Raw genomic sequence first — 23,272 nt, forward strand, 5'->3', positions numbered from 1 at the left:
CAAACAAAGTAGTTTCGCTTTCACAACGAAACACACGGCGAGCTTGAGTGAGCAGAGGCGGGCGGGCTTGAGAATGGCGCGGCCGGCGGATTCGATGAAGGAGGATCTGGCGGGCTTGCGGCAACCACATGTGATGACCCCGGGCTGGACTCCGCTTATCGTCCTCTTTTGGAAGGCCAAACAAAGTAGTTTCGCTTTCACAATGAAGCACACAGCATCTCCACAACATGGCGGCGGCTACAGCGAGAATAAAAGTTATGCCTTCTTTCTTTGCGTGAACATTTAGGTGGCGTTATGCAAATCTTCCCACATCGTGACGTAGACATGTGGGGGCGTGTTAGAACGATTCGTTTTAGGTAGGCGTGGTTGACTCTTAACTTTTATAAAGAATATCTCTTTGGATTTGAGACTTTAGTCTTTGCAACTTTACAGCTCTTCTTTATGCACCAAGAGCTTGTAATACCCCAAAGAAAAATTAAAATCGCATCATATGACCCCTTTGAGGATGCAGTCTTCCGTTTGAGAATCAGTTATTCCTACTTGCATTAATTTGTCTCTTGCTCGCTAATAGTGATTAGAATTAGTGATTCGTTTTTGACAGAAAGGTTATTTCGGATAGATCGTTTTAATTAACCAGTTCAAAAAAACAATTCAGAGGTTATTTTAGGGTAGAATGGTTCATGTTGTCCACATTTTAAGCATTCCATCTAAAAAAACAGGATTCGAAACAGGTGTCAGCCGCACCACACAGATACGTTGTTTTTGTTCAAATCAAAGCACAAACAACGTAGAAAACATATCCGCATGGCGCAGCTGACACAGAATAGCATACGCTTTTTTTTTTTTTCTTTTGCACACAAAAAGTATTTTTGTAGCTTCGTAATATTACGGTTGAACCCCTGATGTCACATGGATTATTTTACCAATCTCCTTGCTACGTTTCTGGACGTTGATCGTGGTAGTACCCTTGCTGTCTATGGGAGGGTCAGAGAGCAGAGAATGCATCAAAAATATCTTAATTTGTGTTCCGAAGATGAACGGAGGTCTTACGGGTTTGGAACGACATGAGGGTGAGTAATTAATGACATAATTTTAATTTTTGGGGAACTAACCCTTTAAGGCATTTTGACTTTAAACCGTCACCTCTAAGAAAGCAATATTATAGATAGAGGACTTGTATTGTAGTTTAAACTTAAAACACCTTGTTTCTTACAATCTTACAGCTTTTCACTTCATAACATGTTAATTGATGGTCTGGAGTCCTGTGGATTACTTGTGGATTATTATATATATTATATATTATTGTGTGCAGCTGTTTGAACTCTAATTCTGACGGCACCCATTCACTGCAGAGGATCCATTGGTGAGCAAGTGATGTAATGCAAGTGATGTAATGCTAAAATTCTCCAAATCTGTTCTGATGAAGAAACAAACTCATCTTGGCCTGAGTGTGAGTATATTTTCAGCAAATCTTCATTTTTGAGTGAATTATTTCATTAATACTGATTAACAACGAACAAATGTTTACCTAAGATTTGACAAGATTTGCTTTTTGCTTCAAAATTGTGCTTGTGCTTTATCTCTCTAAAATAAATGGCACTTGTTTGATATTTTGTTATACAAGACGCAATACATTCCTACAGTTTTAAGTATTCAGATACTTGGGCCACTATGTGCTGACATTCATTTCTCATTAAAAAGACCAGACCAGTTTCTTTAGTCTCACATCAAACGCAAACTGAAATGCAATTTTCCACAGAGTTCAAGAGGTTCAGGCTCAGGACCGAGAAACCGACTTGCAGACTTTGCCGACTAGCAGAGTAATTGAAATGTAGAGCTCCTCCTCTCCTCTTCTTACCTCTTCACTCTTCACTTTATACGACTGCTGTATCTCTTTGAATGAAGAGCTCTGAACTCTGCGTGTGTGGAGGAGTGTAATAGACTGACCTTTCAGTAATTTTGCCATCTCGTATAAATTCACTTCAGGCCTGTTTTCTGACATTCTCTATTCATTCAACCAATTAGCACTTCATGCATCTGCCTACTCTCCCTCAGCTTTTGTGGAAGTCTCAGATTGAAAGCTTCTCTGAGGAAAATAAGTAATTAACTGAAATTTCTTTCAATATCCTGATGCCCTCTAGCTGAAGAGGAATCTCTAACATCAGGCCGCAATGTTAAGTTTGATTGAAGTATGAATACAAATCTTACTGATATTGTGATGAGTGGCTTTTCAACAAGTTATAAAATTGGAATAATTATTCACTCTATATCATCTTCATATAGCACTACATTCATTATACCAGTCAAACATTTGAAAGCATTTTACTGTATTTTGTGTGGTGTTAATAATCTTTTGATCTAAAGACTAGAAACAAATTTTAAGCTTTTAAGCTCAAGCTTAAATTTATATAGATAAATTGTGCCATATGAATTTCATTATAAATCTAAAACCTTTTTGAAAAGAATGAGTTGAACTGGATAATGAAGTCAACGGGAGCTTCAGGTTACAGCTTACATGTAAATTCCTTCAGTACTGTTTAAAAAGCAATTGTTGGTGAAAAACATACCTGAACTTGTTTGTCACAAGTTTAGACAGAACCCAACTATCCTGAAACGATCCCAGAAAGACTAATTGTGATTAACCAAAGTATAGCCATTATTTTTGGATGCTGAAATTTGAAGTTGTGGGCAAATTAAATATTACAGTGTGTAACTGAATATTCAAATATTACATTATATAATAATAATAAAATGTATTATAGTAAAATAACATCTTTATATACTACCGTTTAATTTAATATTACATTGTCAAATTACACTGGAGAAATATGATTTGAAAAAATAGTAAATAGTAAGTACAAAACAAGGACTCTGAAAGACATCTCTAACGGAATCATATTGGATGTCCTGTAGTTTAACGGATAGAACATTGTGCCAAGATCATGGGTTTGTTTTCCAGTGAACACATATTCGTGATATATACCTACACTATTGTAAAAAAAAAATTTTTTGAGCAAGGATGCATTATAATGTTACAAAAAAAATTCTATTTAAGTTTTTATGTATACTGTCGTTTTTACTTTTCTATTCATCAAAGAATCCTGAAAGTTTATACACAAAATATCAAGCAGCACAACTGATTTAAACATTTATAGTAATACAAATACATTTTAGTCTCTTGAGGTGCAAATTAGCATATTAGAATGATTTCTGAGGGATCATATGACACTGAAATGTGTTCATTCAGCCTTGCATCACAGGAATAAATTACAATTCAAATATATTGAAATAGAAAACAGTTATTTTAAATTGTAAGAATAATTCACAATATTATTTTTACCGTAGTTTTGATCAAATAAATGCAGCATTGATGAGCATAAGATACTTTAACAATTTTGAATGGTATGTTGAATGCGTGGCATGTCAAAGAAGGAAGATTGTAACAATAATCATGCTTTTATAGTGAATCCACACTCATGCTCACAAATGCAGTGTTTGCAAGACACTGTTTAAGGGAAAAAGTGATGGTAAACATCTTCACTAAAGCACTAAATCAGCTCATGATTTTAAAAGCCAGTTTGTAGCTTTTATGTGCATTAATGTTTCCCAGATAGACTTGGTGGCGGTGGGCAATCCCACAACATGAGTGAATGAATCTGTCACACTGCTTGTGCAGCAGCAGATGCGAAGGCCTGGTGCTCCCTCTGCTGCACAATGCATGTAACAAACATAAAAAAAAGAATGTATGCATGACTTGGATGTCAAATGCAATATGACAGAGTTTAATGTGATATTCTAAACATGAACAGGCCTTTTTATATAACCCTCAGACATACAGATCCAGAGTTCCAGTGTGACACATAAACAACTGCAACTTACTTCGGCTGTCTGATGCTTTTATATATTAGAAGGGCTTTCCTCTGTGAATCCTTATCGCTTGGCAACAGAGGCTGTTAGGCTTGAGTGTGATTGGAGGAGAGGAACTCAGGGTAAAGCGTGACATTCGATGTTTCCCAGATAGACTTGGTAGCGGTGGGCAATCCCACAACATGAGTGAATGAATCTGTCACACTGCTTGTGCAGCAGCAGATGCGAAGGCCTGGCGCTCCCTCTGCTGCACAATGCATGTAACAAACATAAAAAAAAAAGAATGTATGCATGACTTGGATGTCAAATGCAATATGACAGAGTTTAATGTGATATTCTAAACATGAACAGGCCTTTTTATATAACCCTCAGACATACAGATCCAGAGTTCCAGTGTGACACATAAACAACTGCAACTTACTTCGGCTGTCTGATGCTTTTATATATTAGAATGGCTTTCCTCTGTGAATCCTTATCGCTTGGCAACAGAGGCTGTTAGGCTTGAGTGTGATTGGAGGAGAGGAACTCAGGGTAAAGCGTGACATTCAAGAAGCAGTGAATGGGTCCGTCCGTTCCCCCCACCTTACATCAGTCAGAACGGATTGGGAGAATGGCGGACCAGAAAATGGAAAATAAGTCTTCAAATAAACTCTACAGGGTATCCTCTATAGCTCATGTGTCCCCAAAAACACCCCAGGGCACCAAAATGTAGGTAAAAGGCAGAAATTATGGTTGAGGTGGTAAAAATAATCCATCCTGACACTTGCAAGCTCCCACAGAGATTTGAAGCTCTCCGCTTATAAAATATTGAACGGCCACTAACACAATTCTGTCTCCCAGAGCTGTCTGCAATTCATCTCAGAGAGAAAAAAAGCTCAATAGGAGGTGCAAAGACTGCAGGGAATGATAAAATATCTACTCGTTCTCACCAGCAGAGGTCAATGTTTTCAAAGCATTCACATGTGATGGCTCTGCAGCAGCTGGGTTTGAATGGAGATATGAATGTGTTATTATTTGCATAAACCAATCAACCACTTTTTGTATTATTTAACCCCAGTTGACTTTTACAGTGTTTTGTTTTTGGAATGATGAATTTGGCATATATTTCTATGAGATGACACCATAAAACTGATGTTTAAGTTATTCTAGTTGGAAAAAATATTTGAATAAATACTTTACAAATAAAGTGTGAGTGTGTAAGTACATGAGGTTTTTTCATCGAGTATGTATTTAAAAAGGTATTTTCACTTCAGATTATCATTATATCAGATTATCATTATAATACAAAACATATAGCAAAGAACATATACTGTAGTAGCACAGAAAAAAATGCCATTTTCTCAAGGATTGTAACCTGTACATCGGCAACTTGTACTGTGGGTGAAAAAAACGTACTTGAGCTTCAGAAGTTCATCTAGAAACTATCTCTAAGAAAGACCTTATTGTGAATATATTTATACATCCAGGAGAGACACTTTTATTTGCATTCTCTGTAGTATATCCAGATATGAGCACATATTGCAAATATGTTAAACGATAAACGTTAAAATGAAGATTATTTTTGTGAGTGCGGATCACGGTCTCATGTGCTAAGTAATTTAATAGATTGACACACCAAAACATAATATTAGTGATGGAAGAGCGCAGTGCAAACGACTTTGTGGAAATGATACATTTGTGAAATTATTTAGAATTTTTAAAAAAGTATAAATATATTTATATTCAACACACAACTACATATTAAAATATTATATATTTTAATATGCAGTATATTTATATATAAATTATACAATTATATATATATATATATATATATATATATATATAAATTAAATTATATTGCAAACATGTTCAATGAAAAAAAGTTGTGAAAATATAATTAAATATCATATTTATCATATATCATAAATCATATTAAACATTATTAATATTAATAATATAACATTATTATCATTTGAAAACACCTAGAGTTTATTAAATTAACTAAATTAACTGCAATTACAATACACAAGAACGCTACATGAGAACAGCAGCTACATTTGTGGAACAATAAAATATAACAAAATATTATAAATATGAAATATTTCAATATGTAACAATGTTAAAATATTATAGAATATAAACCATATTACATTAAATATGATTAATAATACTAATATTATATTAAACACGTGTGTCTGTATATCCTGCCATGAAATTTAACATTATCATCTGAAAACAATTATTGCATTGAAGAAAATTACAACTACATACAACAGCAATTACATCTGCAATGTATTTGTGTCAGTATAGGTTATTCTTATGTTTAAGAATAAAGTGTGTAAGCTCTCGTTTTTGTTGCTTAAGTGAGTTTTTCAGTCTGGTGAGAGAGAGGCTCCTGAAGAGGTCAGTGCTAGCTGCCTGGCTCGCGGTGTCAATCAAACAATGGCGTCATATATCCCTAGCGCTTCCGGTGCTGGTGGGCGGGGCTCCGCTGTCCCGGTCTGGATTCTTCACTCGGGAGCGCGAGACGAGCTGAACGCGAATGCAGCCATATTCGGCTTCACCGCGAAGCACACCGGCAGCGCAGGCATACACGCAAGAATTCGCCTACTTAGAAAAAGCACCCAGTCCCGGTTTTCGGAGGGCGTATTCATGTAGGTTAAAGGCGTGTGTAGTTCTTCATTTGGGAGTTTATAATTGAAGGTTTCCAGTTGAGCGGAATGAGCGTCCAGTCATCCTGAGATTCGACGGGAGAAAAAGACCGACACATCTCGCAAAGTGGAAAGTACAGATTTGTCCGGATTAAGGCAAATGGAGCCGCCAGGGCCTCAGGAGTGAGGAGGGGGTGGAGACGCTGGAAAGCAGCGGACAACAACGGGGTTAGGCGCATTAGGGCTTCATTTATCTGAGCACAATGTTGGGCACATTTTGCTAGCTGGATGGCTGGCTAGCAGTTGGAGACTGGGACTTCCGAGCTCCACACATATCAGCCAGATAAATACTATTTGTATATATTTATAACGCTAATCCCCGTTATATTAATTTCGACAAGAGTTGTTTTATCCTTGCTGGCTCTGGGAGTGGTATCCAGGCCGCTAAATTGGTAGAAAATGTCTGCGAAGGTGCGCCTGAAGAAGTTGGAGCAGTTGCTGCTGGATGGCCATCAGAAAAACGACAAGTCATTGAGTGTGGAGACTCTGCTGGATATCCTCATATGTTTATACAACGAGTGCAGCAATTCGCCCTTAAAACGGGAAAAACACGTGACAGACTTTTTGGAATGGGGTAAGTTGATGTATTTGAGTGTAACGTTACTGACTGCATTAGGGACTATAAATCAGTGCGTGTCCCTTTAAGACCTGTTTATCTGTTATTACATTTGCCTTAATCACCTAACGTTAGCTGACTTCAGGCTATTGTCAAAATTGCTGCCGTGACATTTGCTCTTGGGTTTCCTGGCATCGTTGTTTGGACAGTACTTATTGTCATGAAACGTTAGTTGTTCCAGCTTTAATATTTATTTATACACGTTTCTGGATAGTATAGGGGAAATGGTGCGAAGTAGATGCTGCTGTTGAAGTTGCTGCTATTCAGCTCTAACTTTTTAGACGGATAAAGATAGATATATAATCAGAAACTTACGTGTGTTGTATCATATTTAATTTATGCATATTTAATACTTTCATGGCCCACATAGTATGATATAGTGAGAGCATGGAGGTCATCCTTAAAGTGGAAAAAAGGTGCATACGTTTTATTCAATTTAAGGCCCAAACCGAGCATAAATATGCAGATTTCTGCCGATATTATTTTTTTTTGTAGCCAAAAAGTAAGATGAAATTCTGATAGCTTGTAATGTAGGCTACTTGTAGTGACTGCTCACATAAAATGAATATAAATATCAGTTGTTACGCCATATCTTCAAAAAATATGTATTAATAAGATATGTAAATGTGCAGTTTCATTATTAAAAGTCTGAGGCATAATTTTGAGGCAAAACATATAACGCAATGCAATATAATGTTGATTGAGAGATGTACAAATTAATGTTCCTCAAATGCCTGATGTATCATATTTGATGCATACATTTTACCATGACTTTTCTGGGAAAAAAAATATGACGTATGGATAATCAAGTAAACCTAAATTGCTTCAGTCCAGTAAATGTTCATCTTAAAATGTATTTGTGTCAGTATAGGTTATTCTTATGTTTACTTCATAAAAATTCTTAAAGTATTCACAGCAGAAATACGTGAAGCACGACATGTTTTTACAATTATATGTTTATTACAATTATACTAAAAGGCCTTTTACCTTTACTAACTATTAATCAGACAATGAAAGACATGTAGTAGATTGTGTACAACAAGTTTTGGTCATGTTAATAACTATACCCTTGGTATAGGGATGCACTGATACCATTTTTTTCACATCCGATCCGATACCAAAAATTCTGAGTATCGGCCGATCCGATACAGCACTGTTTTTTTTTTTAATCAATGTAACATTTCTATACCTCAGTGTGGTTACCTGATCATCACTGTTTTGTGTGTTAAACGTATAATAACAAATGAAAAAAAACATAATCATAATCTATGACAAAAAAAATACTATTATAAACTAGGTTAGTGGATAATTCAGCAGCAAAAGTTATTCTAGAAAAATCATGAGTGCACAATTATTTTATAAAATCTAAACATTTAGTGAAATAACATTATTTAGTGGGGAACAAATAAAAGTGAATAAGTGTAGGACTAAATCTGGTAAAATGTTACATTGCTCTTTGTATTGTTGTAAAATACATTCATGAAAAACAAGTAAATATTTATATATAAATATATACTATAAAATTAAAAGACATTTCTTTTAAATGTATAGCACTGTAATGGAGGCAGCAACATATGATAGATAGGACAGAAAAAGAAAGGCTATTAATAATCTTTCATTGTGCAAAAGTATTATAATATGAAAGGCTCCAATACAGAGTGGCACAAAGCATTTATGCGCATCAAAGAGAAGAGATATTGATGCGTAGTATATTATATCTGTGCATTAGTTTATTGAGCCTTTTCTTTTAACAGATTAAAAATTTCAGTTACTGTGCGCTTTTGAAGAGAGTTTCATCGTTTTGACTCGTTACTGAACGCGTCACGCAGTTTGTATGCTGAATGAAGTATGACAGACAGCCGCAGCGGCGAGAAGAGTTTACGTGAACTTGAATTTAACGACTTAAATACTCATCTGTACCTCACATTAAACTATGGAACGGCTTCAGAACGCTTGGAATATAGTGCCGAAAACTTTATGGTGCTTTATAATGTTTTTGTGCCTTTCGTGGGGCTTAACAATAACACAGAATAGTATAGGCAGAATATCAGATTTGGATCGATCTCGTCCGACCGATACCCGATCCAGACAGAAAATGCCAGTATCGGAGCCGATACCGATACTGAGTATCGGATCGGTGCATCCCTAGTTGATAATATAGAGACCTTAGAAATTCATCAAGTATGACCCAGTTGGCTTTATAGGGTTAATCAGATATTGCTGATAAATGTCAAACAAGTTGGACTTTGTTTTCAAGGGCAGTGTAAATGTTTCCCTTTATAAAGTCTGGGGACGTTGATTCCTGTTGATGTTCTTGCATTTATGCTACATTAGCTGTTGCTATTGCCATTACCATTTGCATGAGGGTGATGCTCATTAATCAGTCAGACAGGATTTTCTTTCAGTCATTGTGATCTTTAAGAGTCTGTTGCTTTCTAGTAGAGTTCAGTTTAAAATGTAAACAGTTCTCAGTAGGTGGGATGCCCCTTTTTGGGCTCTTCCTGGTCCTGTTGATTAAGGTTGGCCTTCACAGTGACTGGATTCTCAGTTCTGGGTGTTGGGGTGACGTCAGTAATGAGATTACACCCCAGCGTGCCTACTCCTCTAAAGACCGCCACTGTCCTCGTGCAACCCGTCACTAGCAGGTGCCACCTCACATCCCATCACTGTGAGTGAGCCATAGTATGACCCAATTTCCAGGAGTCATAAACTCCTCTGTTCTTGTCTTACTACAACACTGGTAGGCCACTGGCTTTCTTATGGTGCCCTTGATTGTGGAGGTTAATGATTTACGTGGCGTATGTTATGCTGGCATCAGTTAAACACGAGCAGTGCACTAACGTCATTGTAAAGTGCAGTATTGGCAGAGTGGTAGCTCTCAATACGTGATTTCCATTTAATAAAGTGCTGCTCAAGTGAAAATCTTGGCATAGCCACTTTTAAATGTGGAATTGCTGTAAAAGTGACAGTTTACCTTTTCTGGTAAATGTACCATATCTGCTATTCGCACATGGTTTTCTGTCTTTTAACTTCTATCGGCTTTGTATTTCTACTGCTGACATGTCAACTCCAAAATAGTGTTAACTCTCTAATGTTGTTTGCTGGAAGTGAATGATAAACCGCTTTGGTGGAAATATACTAAGATAAGAGAAGCTTTAACTGTAGTCTGTTGACTAAGTTCTTCATCCACTGATAGAGAGAAGCTTCGTTTCAGCATCTGTCCAATTTGATGGCATTTAGACAATCACATTTTTTGACTTCCGCCACAATCGTAGTGTAATTGCATCAGCTCCTTCAAAACTTTCTGATTTACTGAAACACTCTGACTTCAGGCTAGTGGTCGACCGATATTGTTTTTTTGACAGCCGATGCTGATATCTTGGAAATCAGGATGGCCGATATAATTGTATTTATTTTATTTAATATTTAAGAAATATTAAATCATTTGAAAATAGATTAAAAAAATATAAATGTGTAAAATAAACATGCTTATACTTTAAATGACAAAGTATTTTTCACAAATAAATAAACATTTAATAAAAATGTAATTAAAAAAGAAGTAAATACTGTAACCAACAGGGCACTCAGTATTCTGGGAAGTTTGTGTGCATTGGGAATCACATTTTTTCAAAAAAAGCCAAGGTAACACTCATTTTACATACAGCACAAGTCAAGTCACCTTTATTTATATAGCGCTTTTAACAAAACAGATTGTGTCAAAGCAACTGTACAGCATTAATTAGGACACAGTGAAAATTACATGAATATGACATTGGGCAAAAGCATGAAGCGCAGCATAATTTGAAATCACGATTTTAAAGTTTGTCGATCGTGCGTCTCAATGAAGCTGAACTCTCCTCCTGTCCGTATTCTGTACTGTGCACTGTGTGTTCGGGTGCTGCCGTTCTCAGTGCCGTCAAAATAAAAGTCCCGCCACGAACGCATCGGCCAAACAGAAAAACTTATTGGCCGATATTTGAAAAATGCCAAATCTCGGCCGATATCTCGGTGGACCACTACTTCAGACTGCTTGTTTAAGAGTGTCCTCACCTTATATGTGCTTGAATGCATAATTTTATGGCTGCGTACAGAATTTGTAGCTTGAATACTTTCTTTTGGTGTTATTAGTGATAAGACAATATTTGGCCATTTTGAATATTGGCCATTAAAGACACCATGAAGTCAGAATATTGCAGTGTTTATTATAAATGACTAGGGATGCACCGATATGAAAATTTTGGCCGATACCGATAACCGATTATTCTTTATTTTTGAAAGCCGATAACCGATATGTTGGCCGATAAATCTATGTCCAAATTGTTATATATTTTTTGAGAGCCTGATTACAAAAAAGGTCTCATCATTAAAAGCCACATCCCAAACACTAAGCAGCCTAGTTTGAACGGTGTACGTTTTAAAAATAATTTTACTCTCCCATTACCAAATTTAGTCATAAAAAAGTCTTACAAATATATAAAATAATGCATAAATAATGCAAACAAGTCACTGGACATCATTACACGTGTAAAGAATCAAAATGAATGCGCCATAGATCAATAAAACGGAATAGCCTCTGCACGGACAATAATTAAATGATTTTAATTACTAAACCATATTGTTGATGAAAATAATAAGAGAAAAATACAAGTGGTTGTTGTTATTAATAATGTATCAATGATTTTGAAAAAGTAACAAATTAATACCACTGTTTTAAATAGCAGCCGTTGAGCTGCACGTGCTGAAGCTGAAGAGCTGAATGAACATGGTAAACTGAAGCGTTTTGCTGGCAGCTTATTTAACTCAAGGAAATGCATCCTGGGATTAATATTAATACAACATAAACATAATATTACAACTTATATATGTACAAAATGATGCAGTTATTGCGTGCTATAGTCAGAATGTGTGATCCTGTTGTGGATGCGCTCTTCCCATAACAACGCGCTGAAACACGGCAACTAAACCCAAAGAATTCACAACGTTTTATTATAATAATGTTCTCATTAGAATGTTATATACACGACATTCCCAATCATGGTTATTAATGTTGTGCACTGCTGTTTGAGCTGCGTGCGCTGAGCTAAAGACGATCACCGGTAAACTGAAGCGCTCTTTTAACTTAACCAAATGCATTCTATATGAGATAAATCAGATATACATCAAATAAACACAATATTACAACGTACAATTGCACAAAAGGCTGCAAACGAACAGCGCGCATCTGAAGTGTCTCTGAAGGAAATAATGAATTATTTATCGGCTTTAAGATATCGGCCAAATTTTCTTATCAGGCCGATACCGATAACAGAAAAAATTAGCATTTATCGGCCGATACCGATATGGTGGCCGATATATCGTGCATCCCTATAAATGACTCATCCATGCACATCACTATTTTTTCTCATGCATGCAATTAGCAAACCACAGCCATACAATCAATTCCTGCTGGATTAAATAAAGAGCAGTAGTCCTGCACTACTTTTTTTCTCATCCAAGAAGTTGTTTCACTCCGACATAGTTACAATTGGAAAGAAAAGATGATGAGAGTTTGCGCTTTATGCCAGCTTGAAGTCGTGGCACACCTAACCAACAACAAAGAATTAGAAGCAGCGAAAGCTGATTATGAATATGAATATTTTTCATTAATCACTTACTTCGTTACAGACAGCCATGTTGTTATGAAAGTATACACTTATTGGAATGCTCAAGATGTGCACTTAGCTGAACAGCCAGTCAGAGTGATCTGTCTCACTGAATGCCCAACACCAAATGCTTCAATTGGCCAAAAAGCTGCCAATGGGCCAACTAGTGCCAACAATGCGAAATACACCACAAAAACTGAACAGTGCCGATAGCCTTGTGGGTAGTGTGCCAACATGTAGCACCATTGCACTTTGGGCGTCCCAAGTTTGAATCCTGGCTTGTGGATCTTTCCCAATCCTGCCCCACTCTCTCTCTCCCACTTTGCTTCCTGTCTATCAACTGTCCTATTAAAATAAAGGCAAAAAACACCAAAAATACATCAAAAAAAAAAATGAACTAGGGCTGAACGATTTTATAAAATAATCGAATTGCAAATTTTTTTACCAATATTGCGATTGTGATTTAATATGCAATTCTTTTTTTAAGCTCTTTATGTTCTGTATTATTCAACAAAGACAAGCTGTAAATCATTGTATAGTATGACCAGCACAATATTAGATAGATTAAACATAAATGTTCTTTTCTGTAGGCCAGGCCTATATGTTACGATGAAATTAGGTGATGCATGAATTGATATGAATGACATTTTTGTTTAACAACTACAATCACAGTATATTGACTGATTTGTTGAACTTCCAACCTTGTGAGCATGTAGCCTAATAATTATGACAACATAAAGCAAATAACAAATAAGCACAAATAAGCCTGGTGTAAACATTAATATGAAAGTCAGTAACAAATCACACAAACTAAAGTAGATTGCAGAAATACAAAAACAAATCTGTTCCTTTACCACACTACTTCAGGTAATTCAAAGTCACACACTCTCTGTATCACTCACAGCGGAGTTCCGCCCGATGCGCGCGCTCACACACACAAGTAAGCCCACTCCAATTCATATTTAAATATGAATTCTGCGTGTCTCTGTGTTAATGAATGGCGCAGACGCGCGGTTTTGTGTAGTACTCCTACTGAAACGCTTGTGACGCTGACAGAATTTCTGAGCAAAAAAATCATAAGGCTATTGTAAGAATTAATGAAACTTGTTTTATGCTTTCAAATTAGACATGCTAAAACAGAATTTGGTTACAATAAAACATAAGGTTGGACAAATAAAACATTTCATAGGGCCCTAAACGTAATATTTGTTAAACTTTTAATAAATTGATGTTAAATTGTTTAAGTTTCATGATTTTAATTAATTAGACATGCTTTTTGATTAATAAAATGTATTTAACCATTAAAAAGGAGTCCAGAAAAAAACAAAAAAAAACAAACGGAAAGCCGTAAACCTAGGGGAGACACTGCACTGTAATAAACATAGGTAAACATGTGGACTGCAGTGGTGGCTCGTCGGGGGAGGCAGGGGAGGCACAGCTTCCCCAAAATTGAGGTGAAAATGAGGACGATTTAATGTTAATAAAATTCACAATTAATTTCAGTCCATGTCTCAGAATGTGTATTTTTTTTGTTTGAAATTTCACAATTGTAATACCATAATGTGAAAGCACCGCATCACATTTCTATCAGGAATGTGCCGAATCTGCTGATGTAATTACAACCTTTAGGTGATAGAGAAGGGGAGGGGGAGGCCGGGGAGAGCTGAGCTCTCGTGCCTCCGTTGGTAAAAGAAACCTCGTAGGGGAGGCTAGCCGCCTCCTGATATCAACCAATCATCATAGAGATGGTTTGAAATTTCACAATTGTAATACCATAATGTGAAAGCACCGCTTTTCTATCACGAATGTGCCGAATCTGCTGATGTAATTACAACCTTTAGGTGATAGAGAAGGGGAGGGGGAGGCCGGGGAGAGCTGAGCTCTCGTGCCTCCGTTGGTAAAAGAAACCTCGTAGGGGAGGCTAGCCGCCTCCTGATATCAACCAATCATCATAGAGATGAATATCATTGGGTAATTGCGAATTACGTGATATTAGTTTGAACGTCTCCCGCTGCACTGATAATGTACCAAGTACTTATGATGAGTAGCGATATTGAATATTTGAATATTAAAAATAAAAGGAGCTAGAACACACCTAAGCTGGATATAGGCTACAGCAGTCAGCTTAATTAAATGGCACAACAGGCAGCTCTCTTTTTACACAGACTTTTAAGAAGGGATGGATGTTTGCTTCAAGTGATAAGACCGGTAAGTGAAGTTATATTATCTTGCTGTATGTGTGTCATTTTCTTTACGTTTTCTGACTAAAAGTTAAGAGTCAACCACACCTACCTAAATCGGTGCCCAAATGTTCACGCAAAGAAAGAAGGCGTAACTTTTATTCTCGCTGTTGTATTGTTGTTGCCGCCGCCATGTCGTGAAGGCGCTGTGTGTTTCGTTGTGAAAGCGAAACTACTTTGTTTGGCCTTCCAAAAGATGACGATATCCGCTTCGTCAGGCCTGGAGCGGAGTCCAGCCTGGGGTCGTCACATGCGGTTGCTGCAAGCCCGCCAGACGCTCGTTCATCGAATCCGCCGGCCGCGCCGTTCTCAAGCCCGCTCGCCACTGCTCAATCAAGCCGGCCTCCACTCACTCTACGCCGCCCGCAGCCGCTCACTCTAGCCCGCTGCCATCCGCTCGCTCTAGGCCTCCGGCCTCCGCTCACTCTAGCTCGCCGTGTGTTTCATTGTGAAAGCCAAATTACTTTGTTTGGCTTTCCAAAAGAGGACACGACTAGAAATCAGTGGTTAAGTTGTATTTACAACACTGTTCCAGAACAGTTCAACCCAAATATTCAGATGTGTCCAGCTCAATTTATGGAGGACTGTTTCCTGATCCTGGTAAAGTAGACTACTACAATGCCGGCTGTTCTGACTCACTGACTGTAAGTACATTTTTTTATTTAAAGAATTTGCCACTGACGATTCAAATGCGAGTTTTGAGCAGTGTAGAGTAGCACTTTTTGTTTGTCATTTCTCCGATCACAAATGCAGACATGGTTTTATGCTTACGTGGCGCAATGCAACGCAATGCGTAAAAAGTCATTTAGTGGTCGACCGATATATCGGCCGATATTTGGCATTTTTCAAATATCTGCATAGGCCAATAAGTTTTTCTGCCTGACCGATGTGTTCGTGGCACTGTTCGTTCTTTTATTTTGACGGCAAGCCGAACTTTTATTTTGACTGCAATGAGAACGGCAGCGCCAGAGCACACGGTGCTCACATTCTCCCTCTTCATTGTTTGTTGTTGTCGTTTAACAGTTCTGCCTAATACAGATAGAAGTCTGTCTAATAATCAGATAGAACTGTTGAACAAATGAATTAAAAGGTATACAAAAAGTATTATAACGATTGCTTTTATATTATTAGTAACAGAAAGGCAGACATAATACTTTCTCGTTTGCCGTCAGCATTCAGCAAATACGCATATCATTTAAACAAACCTTTAAATGATTAATGAATATTTAATTTCACAAACCTTGCAGACTTAGTCGAATCCAGCTGTGAGATCTTGTGAAGTGTGCCTTTGTATATTGCCTGATCGCGTGTGCTCTGCGTGACAGTCGATACGTGCGAATTGAATCCAGACAGGAGGAGAGTTCCGCTTCACTGGAGACGCGCAATCAACTTTAAACTCGTTATTTCAAACTATGCTGATTTATGCATTTGCGCACTGTCATATTTATGTCATTTTTACTGCGTGCTGCATGTAAAATGAGTGTTACCTTGGCTTTAGTTGAAAAAATATGATTCCCAATGCACACAAACTTCCCAGATTACCGAGTGCCCAGTTGGTTACAGTGTTTACTTTCTTTTTGTTTATTTACATTTTAAAATATTTCTTTATTTGTGAAAAATACTGTAATAGAATTATAGAATCAGGAAGTTGTCATCTAAAGTATAAGTATGTTTATTTTACACATTTATTTTTAATATAATTCATTTTCAAATTATTTCAAGTTTACATTAACATTAATTAAAATAAATTAAATATATAATTAAAAAAAAAAAAAAAAAATTATATATATATATATATTTTTTTTTAAATGTTATATATATATATATCGGCCTCCCTGCTCTCTAAGATATCAGCATTTGCTGTAAAAAAAAAAAACAGTATCGGTCGACCACTACTTAGAACTTTCGCCATTCACAAACATTCTTGTCTCTGAGATCCCTAGGGGATCCGCACCTCATTATTACTGACAGACATATTGACCGCACCTCACATTCTGCTATTGACTGGATCTGTTAGTTCACAGTCCATCTTGTCTCACTGGGGCACTTTTCCAAGAGAGGACTAGCTGGCGAAACTGGAGAAATTCCTCCTTAGTGTTGCACAAGAAATGCTAATGAACCAGAATTCGTGCACATGAATCCAGTTTTGTTATGTGTAAGAGCCTGACAGGAAGTCAAGCATGGCTAGTTCTTGAATTTATCGTATGCTCGTAATAACTGAGTTTATAATAGTGCTCTCTTGCAGACGTATGAGCAGAGCACCTATTCATCTTTGCAATGTCTTTCTCTATTGCTCGATTCCTGTGCATGAGAGCTCTCAAACGCAACGTAGCGCTATAAGCTGGCTTGCCAAGGTCAGTGGTGACCGAGAGCGGTATGCAGGTGTTTATGCCTGACTTCCTCCTTGACAGCAGACTGAAGACTAATTAAAGGAGAGGATTAAACAGAATAAACACATTGGCTAGTATTTACCCTCCTTGGCAGGTTTTGGCATGAAGTGTCAATGTTGTTGCAGTTGCTAGATGCACAGACTTGCACTGCTCCAACTCCCACAGTGTTGCTAGCATGCAATTTGATATTGTGTATTGTATGTGCCTGCTTCGTTACAAATGAAAGGCTTAGATGCTTGAGGCACATAAAACATTGCGTTTATTTGGGCCAAATTTGGAATAGCACAAATTTGAAGTTTAATTTTCTCGCCTGAAAATAACAACAACTAAGAATGTTTTGCGTTTATGTATTTGGCAGATGCTTTTATGTAAAGTAGGAATGCACTGATCTAAAGATATGAATGTTTTTTTAAATTAACTACTACTTTGTCTAAATAAATGAAAAATTAAAACTTAAATCATTTGTTTAAATGCAATGAGTTAATTTAAGTGTCGTGACATTATAATGTACAGGATGAAAAGTGGATATTAATTTTAAGTTTTCCTAAAATATATTGGATAGATATATTTTAATAATAAATATATTGTTGATTTTTATATATCTTAATAGACTTGTATTGCATATGTAATTCTGAATAGTTCATATTTCTATATTAGAATTACCATTGCTGCCAATAAATGGTGTTATAACACAATCTATAACGTAAGTAGGCTATTTAGCAAATCTCACAATTAATATTGATTTCCATAAACAGTACATTATAATGTTGAAATTCACTTGTGGAATTTAAATAATTGGTTTTAATTTTTAATATTGAATTTTTGATTCATCAGACAAAAAGTATTGAATTTTGCTATCTGCCAGTGATTTGAATAAAAACATCTGCCAAATACATAAATGTAAAATTATTCTTAGTTATGAGTGTGTCGATATTAGTTTTTAATGAGTTTAAATGCAATGAGTTAATTTAAGTGTCGTGACATTATAATGTACAGGATGAAAAGTGGATATTAATTTTAAGTTTTCCTAAAATATATTGGATAGATATATTTTAATAGATATTTTAATAATAAATATATTGTTGATTTTTATATATCTTAATAGACTTGTATTGCATATGTAATTCTGAATAGTTCATATTTCTATATTAGAATTACCATTGCTGCCAATAAATGGTGTTATAACACAATCTATAACGTAAGTAGGCTATTTAGCAAATCTCACAATTAATATTGATTTCCATAAACAGTACATTATAATGTTGAAATTCACTTGTGGAATTTAAATAATTGGTTTTAATTTTTAATATTGAATTTTTGATTCATCAGACAAAAAGTATTGAATTTTGCTATCTGCCAGTGATTTGAATAAAAACATCTGCCAAATACATAAATGTAAAATTATTCTTAGTTATGAGTGTGTCGATATTAGTTTTTAGCTTTTTATTTTGTCTAAATAAGTGGGAAAATGTTGCATTTTAATATCAACCATTTAATGTTTATCGCCATACCTACCAAAATGACTGAAAACATTTATCTGTGTGCTGACTGTGCTCTCTGGGAATTGAACTTGTGACCTTGGTAATGCCAGTCATGCTGTAGGAGTTGAGCTACAGGAAACGCCCAGAACCTCAGTCTACTCCCAGTGTTTGTACACAAACAGCCCTGCGCCGGCGTGTTCACCCTACTGTCCTAATGAAGCTGCAAAGCAGGTTATGCCTCTCTATTGTATTTCACCCCTTTAAAATAGGGAGTGGGGCTTGTAAAGAGTACCTGGCTTCTCAGCTGGCATCTGCTCGTGGGATCAACACTGTTCCTCTCGCCTCAAATATCATAGACTCTTGAAGTCAAGCATACTATGTCCCAACAGGGGCTTTAAACAGACGATATTCCCCTCATGAGCCTGCGTTTCAAAAAGTGGGGTCTTCAAAGTGTCTTCAGCATGGCACCAGGGTAAACTGTGCCCTCTTGATGAAGGAATCATCTTGTTTGTTGCTGTGTACAGCAGACGTGCACTTGTCCTTATTTACATCAGCTGCTGCCTCGTATTCCTGCAGGGTTTTGACTAGCCTACTTTTACAACAAGCAGCAAATAACCTAATAAGAAACTGCAGCGACTGGAGAGACTTTTTGAAACTGCTAGCCTGAGAGAAGGTGGAATGCTGTGGACCCTGCCATTTAAGCTCGGATCGAGCCGTGTAAGCTTGGGTTTTGGCCGTGTGCTCTGTTTACAGGCGTTCTTTGCAACTTTGCAACCCTTTAAGTCTTGCACCTGCTGAGATTTTCTCTCTGCCTCGATTTCAAGACATTCCAAGCCGTCCTGACACGCACACAGTTTTAAAGGCCTTGCCAAGCATTTTTCTTTGCATTTATGATATGTTAATTATCATTATCATCCTCATTAATGAGAATATCCTCGAGAGGAGCTGAACTGTAAAGTTTGTTGATCTTTTTTTGGTACTCTCTATAGTGTTGCCTAACTTAGACTCTCATAATGTCATACATTAAACTGCTACTCTTCACAGCAAGATCAGCAATTATATGCTAATTAGGCAGACTAGTAAACTGTTCATAGTTTGAGATGGTTAATTTTATTGTTCGTGCTCACAGATGTTCACAGATGGTTGTTGAAATGAAGTGCACATTCAAATCTTTTTTTTTAATACACATTTTAAGTGTCTTTCAAACAATGCTATTGAAAAGTTTGGTTTTGGTAAGATTTTATTAATTCTTTAAAATTAAAATACAGTTAAAACTGAAATGCTGTGAACTAGTATTACAGTTAAAAATAAAAGTTTATTATTTGAACATATTGTAAAATGTAATTTATTAAGGTGATGGTAAAGCTGAATTTCAGAAGCCATTACTTCAGTATTTAATGTCACATGATCCTTCGGAAATTATTCTAATGTGATGATTTGTTGCTCAAACATTTTATATTGTCAATGTTGAAAATAGTTGTGCTGCTTAATATATTTGTGGAAACTGGGATGCACGTTTTTTTTCAGAATTCTTTGATGATTAGAAAGTTCAAAGGTGGCAACATTTAAACCGCATTTATATGAAATAGAAATGTATTGTAACGCCATAAATGGCTTTACTGTCACTTTTGGTCAAATGAATTTGTCCTTGCTGAATAGAAGTATTAATTCTTCCCAAAAAAATTACTTTGACCCCAAACTTTTGAACAGTAGTGTATATTTGAAATCCGCTGTCTGGTTTTCGTTTAAAAAGGCAAAGGCACTGATACGGCAAAGCAAAAGGTAACACTTTCATGGTCCACTTTCATACTCTGTCTGTGAGACATCTCAGTCAGTTTCACCCCCTCGAATTCACACAAACTCATTAATTGGGCCAAACAGACCAATTCGTCCAGCCCTGGGTTATGCTTCACTCTTAACAGGAGGAAATGAGCAAGCTGCAACTCCCATTACATTGGAAATGTCTGGTATGTCTTCTGTCCAAAACTAGTCCTTTTGCCGCCTGTGAATTGGCCACATGGTCTATACTGTGTGAGGCATCTCTCTTTTCACAGCACAGGCCACCCTGAATCATTGCATACCACTCTGACATGTACTCTGCGTGCTTTAGGTGCAGAGTCAGGACAGGGCTTGTGTCAGGAATGCCTTTCAAAACAAACGCTGTTCACTCCCAATCTTTACAGATGTGCAGACCGCGACGCCAGGGATTTGAACGCATCGTAATCCACCACACGGATTGCAGGATGAACATTTTAAAGGGTCGTACATCGTCACAAAGTTGCTGTTCCTTAGGACTTGAAGTCACCTGACCCAAAGCGGTGGCTGGACTGAAGAGAATTCCAGTTATTCCTGCTAATATCCTCCCCCAACACAAGGCATGTGTGGGTGATCTCCCCTCCCCCTTCCTCCCCCTCCTCAGCTTTCGGGCCGACGGGCGCAAGCATGACACAGATTAGCCTGTAAAGCCTGGCCTATAATTCACGTTGTGACGTACCTTACAATTGGTCTTTTTGGAACCATGGCACAAACTGTTATGGAACATCAAGTGACTTTTTCTTTTTATCTATCTGATTTAGGGTGAAGGTGAATAGAGGGCACGGTCTTCTCTTTTTCCAGATTTAGATCTGTCATGCCCGAACAATTCCAATAAATGTTTCCTCCTCGTCTCCTCCTTCGAGCTTTTTTGACTCGCCCAGAGAGACGATCTGCTGTTTTTGTCGTAACCCCAAAGTGCGTTCTCGCAATCCCTCCGAATTTCACAATAATATGGCATGGACAGTATCCTCATTAGTTGAAGTGCCAACCCCCTGAGGACATTTTAACACCAGATGAGTGTTTCTTTTATTCCTGCTCTTTCTGACATGTTGCAGATGCACTGTTCCTGTCAACTTTGCGTTTCAGGAGGATAAAAGTCGCTCCATTGAAAATGATTCAATACAGTCATCGTTCCCTCATGCTCAGGTTTCACCTCTCTGGATCAGTTTTCGGCATAGACTGTGGGAGCAGTTTTTACAGTAGAGGTTTGCTAAGACTGAAGAGCATATTTGATTGATTTGCCCATTGGAAATTTACATGCATGCACCATTTTGTCTAGGCAAGACTTTCAAGCGACACACCTAGTCTTGTTTTATGGATGTGACTTGCGTAAATGTCTGCCTCAACAGCTGAAGACACAAGTAAAGAATGACACAGAGGCTCCGTCCCTGAGACGCACTGCATTGTCTGTTTGGAAAGTCACTGACCCATTCATGCCAATGGTGGTGACTGTTACCATCAGTCCAATTGTGGTGGGAGGCCACATTTCTCCCCCTTCTACATCTTTATTATTGTGTAACACCAGCTGAATTCTGGTTCAATGTCCATATAAGGATTTCAGCGGCTTTTGCTGGATCAGTTACGACAATAAATGTTGTAATCTTGATGTCAGTGTAGTTCTAAAATAAATAACTTTGCATCAAACGATCTTAATATCAGAAGCTATTCTGTTTTTTTGCTGTTGGATGATAATGTTTGTGGGTAGTTATTTGCCCTCAGTTCACACCGATTAAATCAAGAGCTGTATTGTGTTATCCTGACTCTGGTAGGTGTGAATGATAAAACTACCTTTGTATTAAAAGTAGTACTAGGCCTGTTGTAATTATTACATAATCACCTCATTATGACTGTTGATGAAAACTACAATTATTTTATAGAATTCACTATGCATTTGTGATGCTTCATATTTTGCCATTCAAAAAGGTAAAATTTAAAATTATTTTATTTGTGCATACTAAAGTCTACATAATGTTACATAATGATACTTTAAAAAAAATCATTTTTAAAATATATAAATATATATTAGATAAAATATTAAAATATAAAGAATATAATGTAAAATGTGCTTGCATTAATTGATAATAAAATGCACTGTACAATTTTCTTTGTTGATTTGATTCGTTATTGTAACATTAGTTGAATTGTTTTATTTTTCCTATGCAGTGTGAAGGATCTTTAGGATCAAAAGGCTTTGTTTTATTGCTATGATTCACACATCTGCACTGCATAAATCTTTGTCATTAATGTATAGGCCTATTCAATACACCCTACAGTTAGGCCTGTCGCGATAATTAAATAACCGTCTAATCGTGATTATTTGATCTAACCTTCTGATCTAACCTCGATTATTGTGCTTTTTATACGAGACAAGGGGGAGTCATACACCAAAAGAAACAGAAGAGCACCAGCTTGCTTTTCATGCACTGTATAGCCTATACAGGGCTCCAGACTCATTCTTCCCACTGGTTGCTCTTTTGCAACTAACTTTCTCAGGTGGTCGCACGAGCACATGATTTGGTCTGCTTATA

At 36.8% G+C, this 23,272-nt stretch overlaps 1 protein-coding gene across 1 annotated transcript in view; it reads left to right on the forward strand.

The window, feature by feature from the left end:
* Positions 1 to 6,313: 6,313 nt before the first annotated feature.
* cdc42bpb (CDC42 binding protein kinase beta (DMPK-like)) overlaps positions 6,314 to 23,272 on the forward strand; it is a 97,927-nt gene continuing 80,968 nt past the window's right edge. The window contains exon 1 of the mRNA XM_016245370.1: positions 6,314 to 7,134. Within this exon, the coding sequence (XP_016100856.1) occupies positions 6,960 to 7,134 (175 nt within the window). The 5' untranslated portion in view covers positions 6,314 to 6,959. The remainder of the gene's footprint in view (positions 7,135 to 23,272) is intronic.

The sequence above is a fragment of the Sinocyclocheilus grahami genome, unplaced genomic scaffold, assembly GCF_001515645.1.
Source record: "Sinocyclocheilus grahami isolate Dianchi unplaced genomic scaffold, SAMN03320097.WGS_v1.1 scaffold754.1, whole genome shotgun sequence".
Taxonomy (NCBI): Eukaryota; Metazoa; Chordata; class Actinopteri; order Cypriniformes; family Cyprinidae; genus Sinocyclocheilus; species Sinocyclocheilus grahami.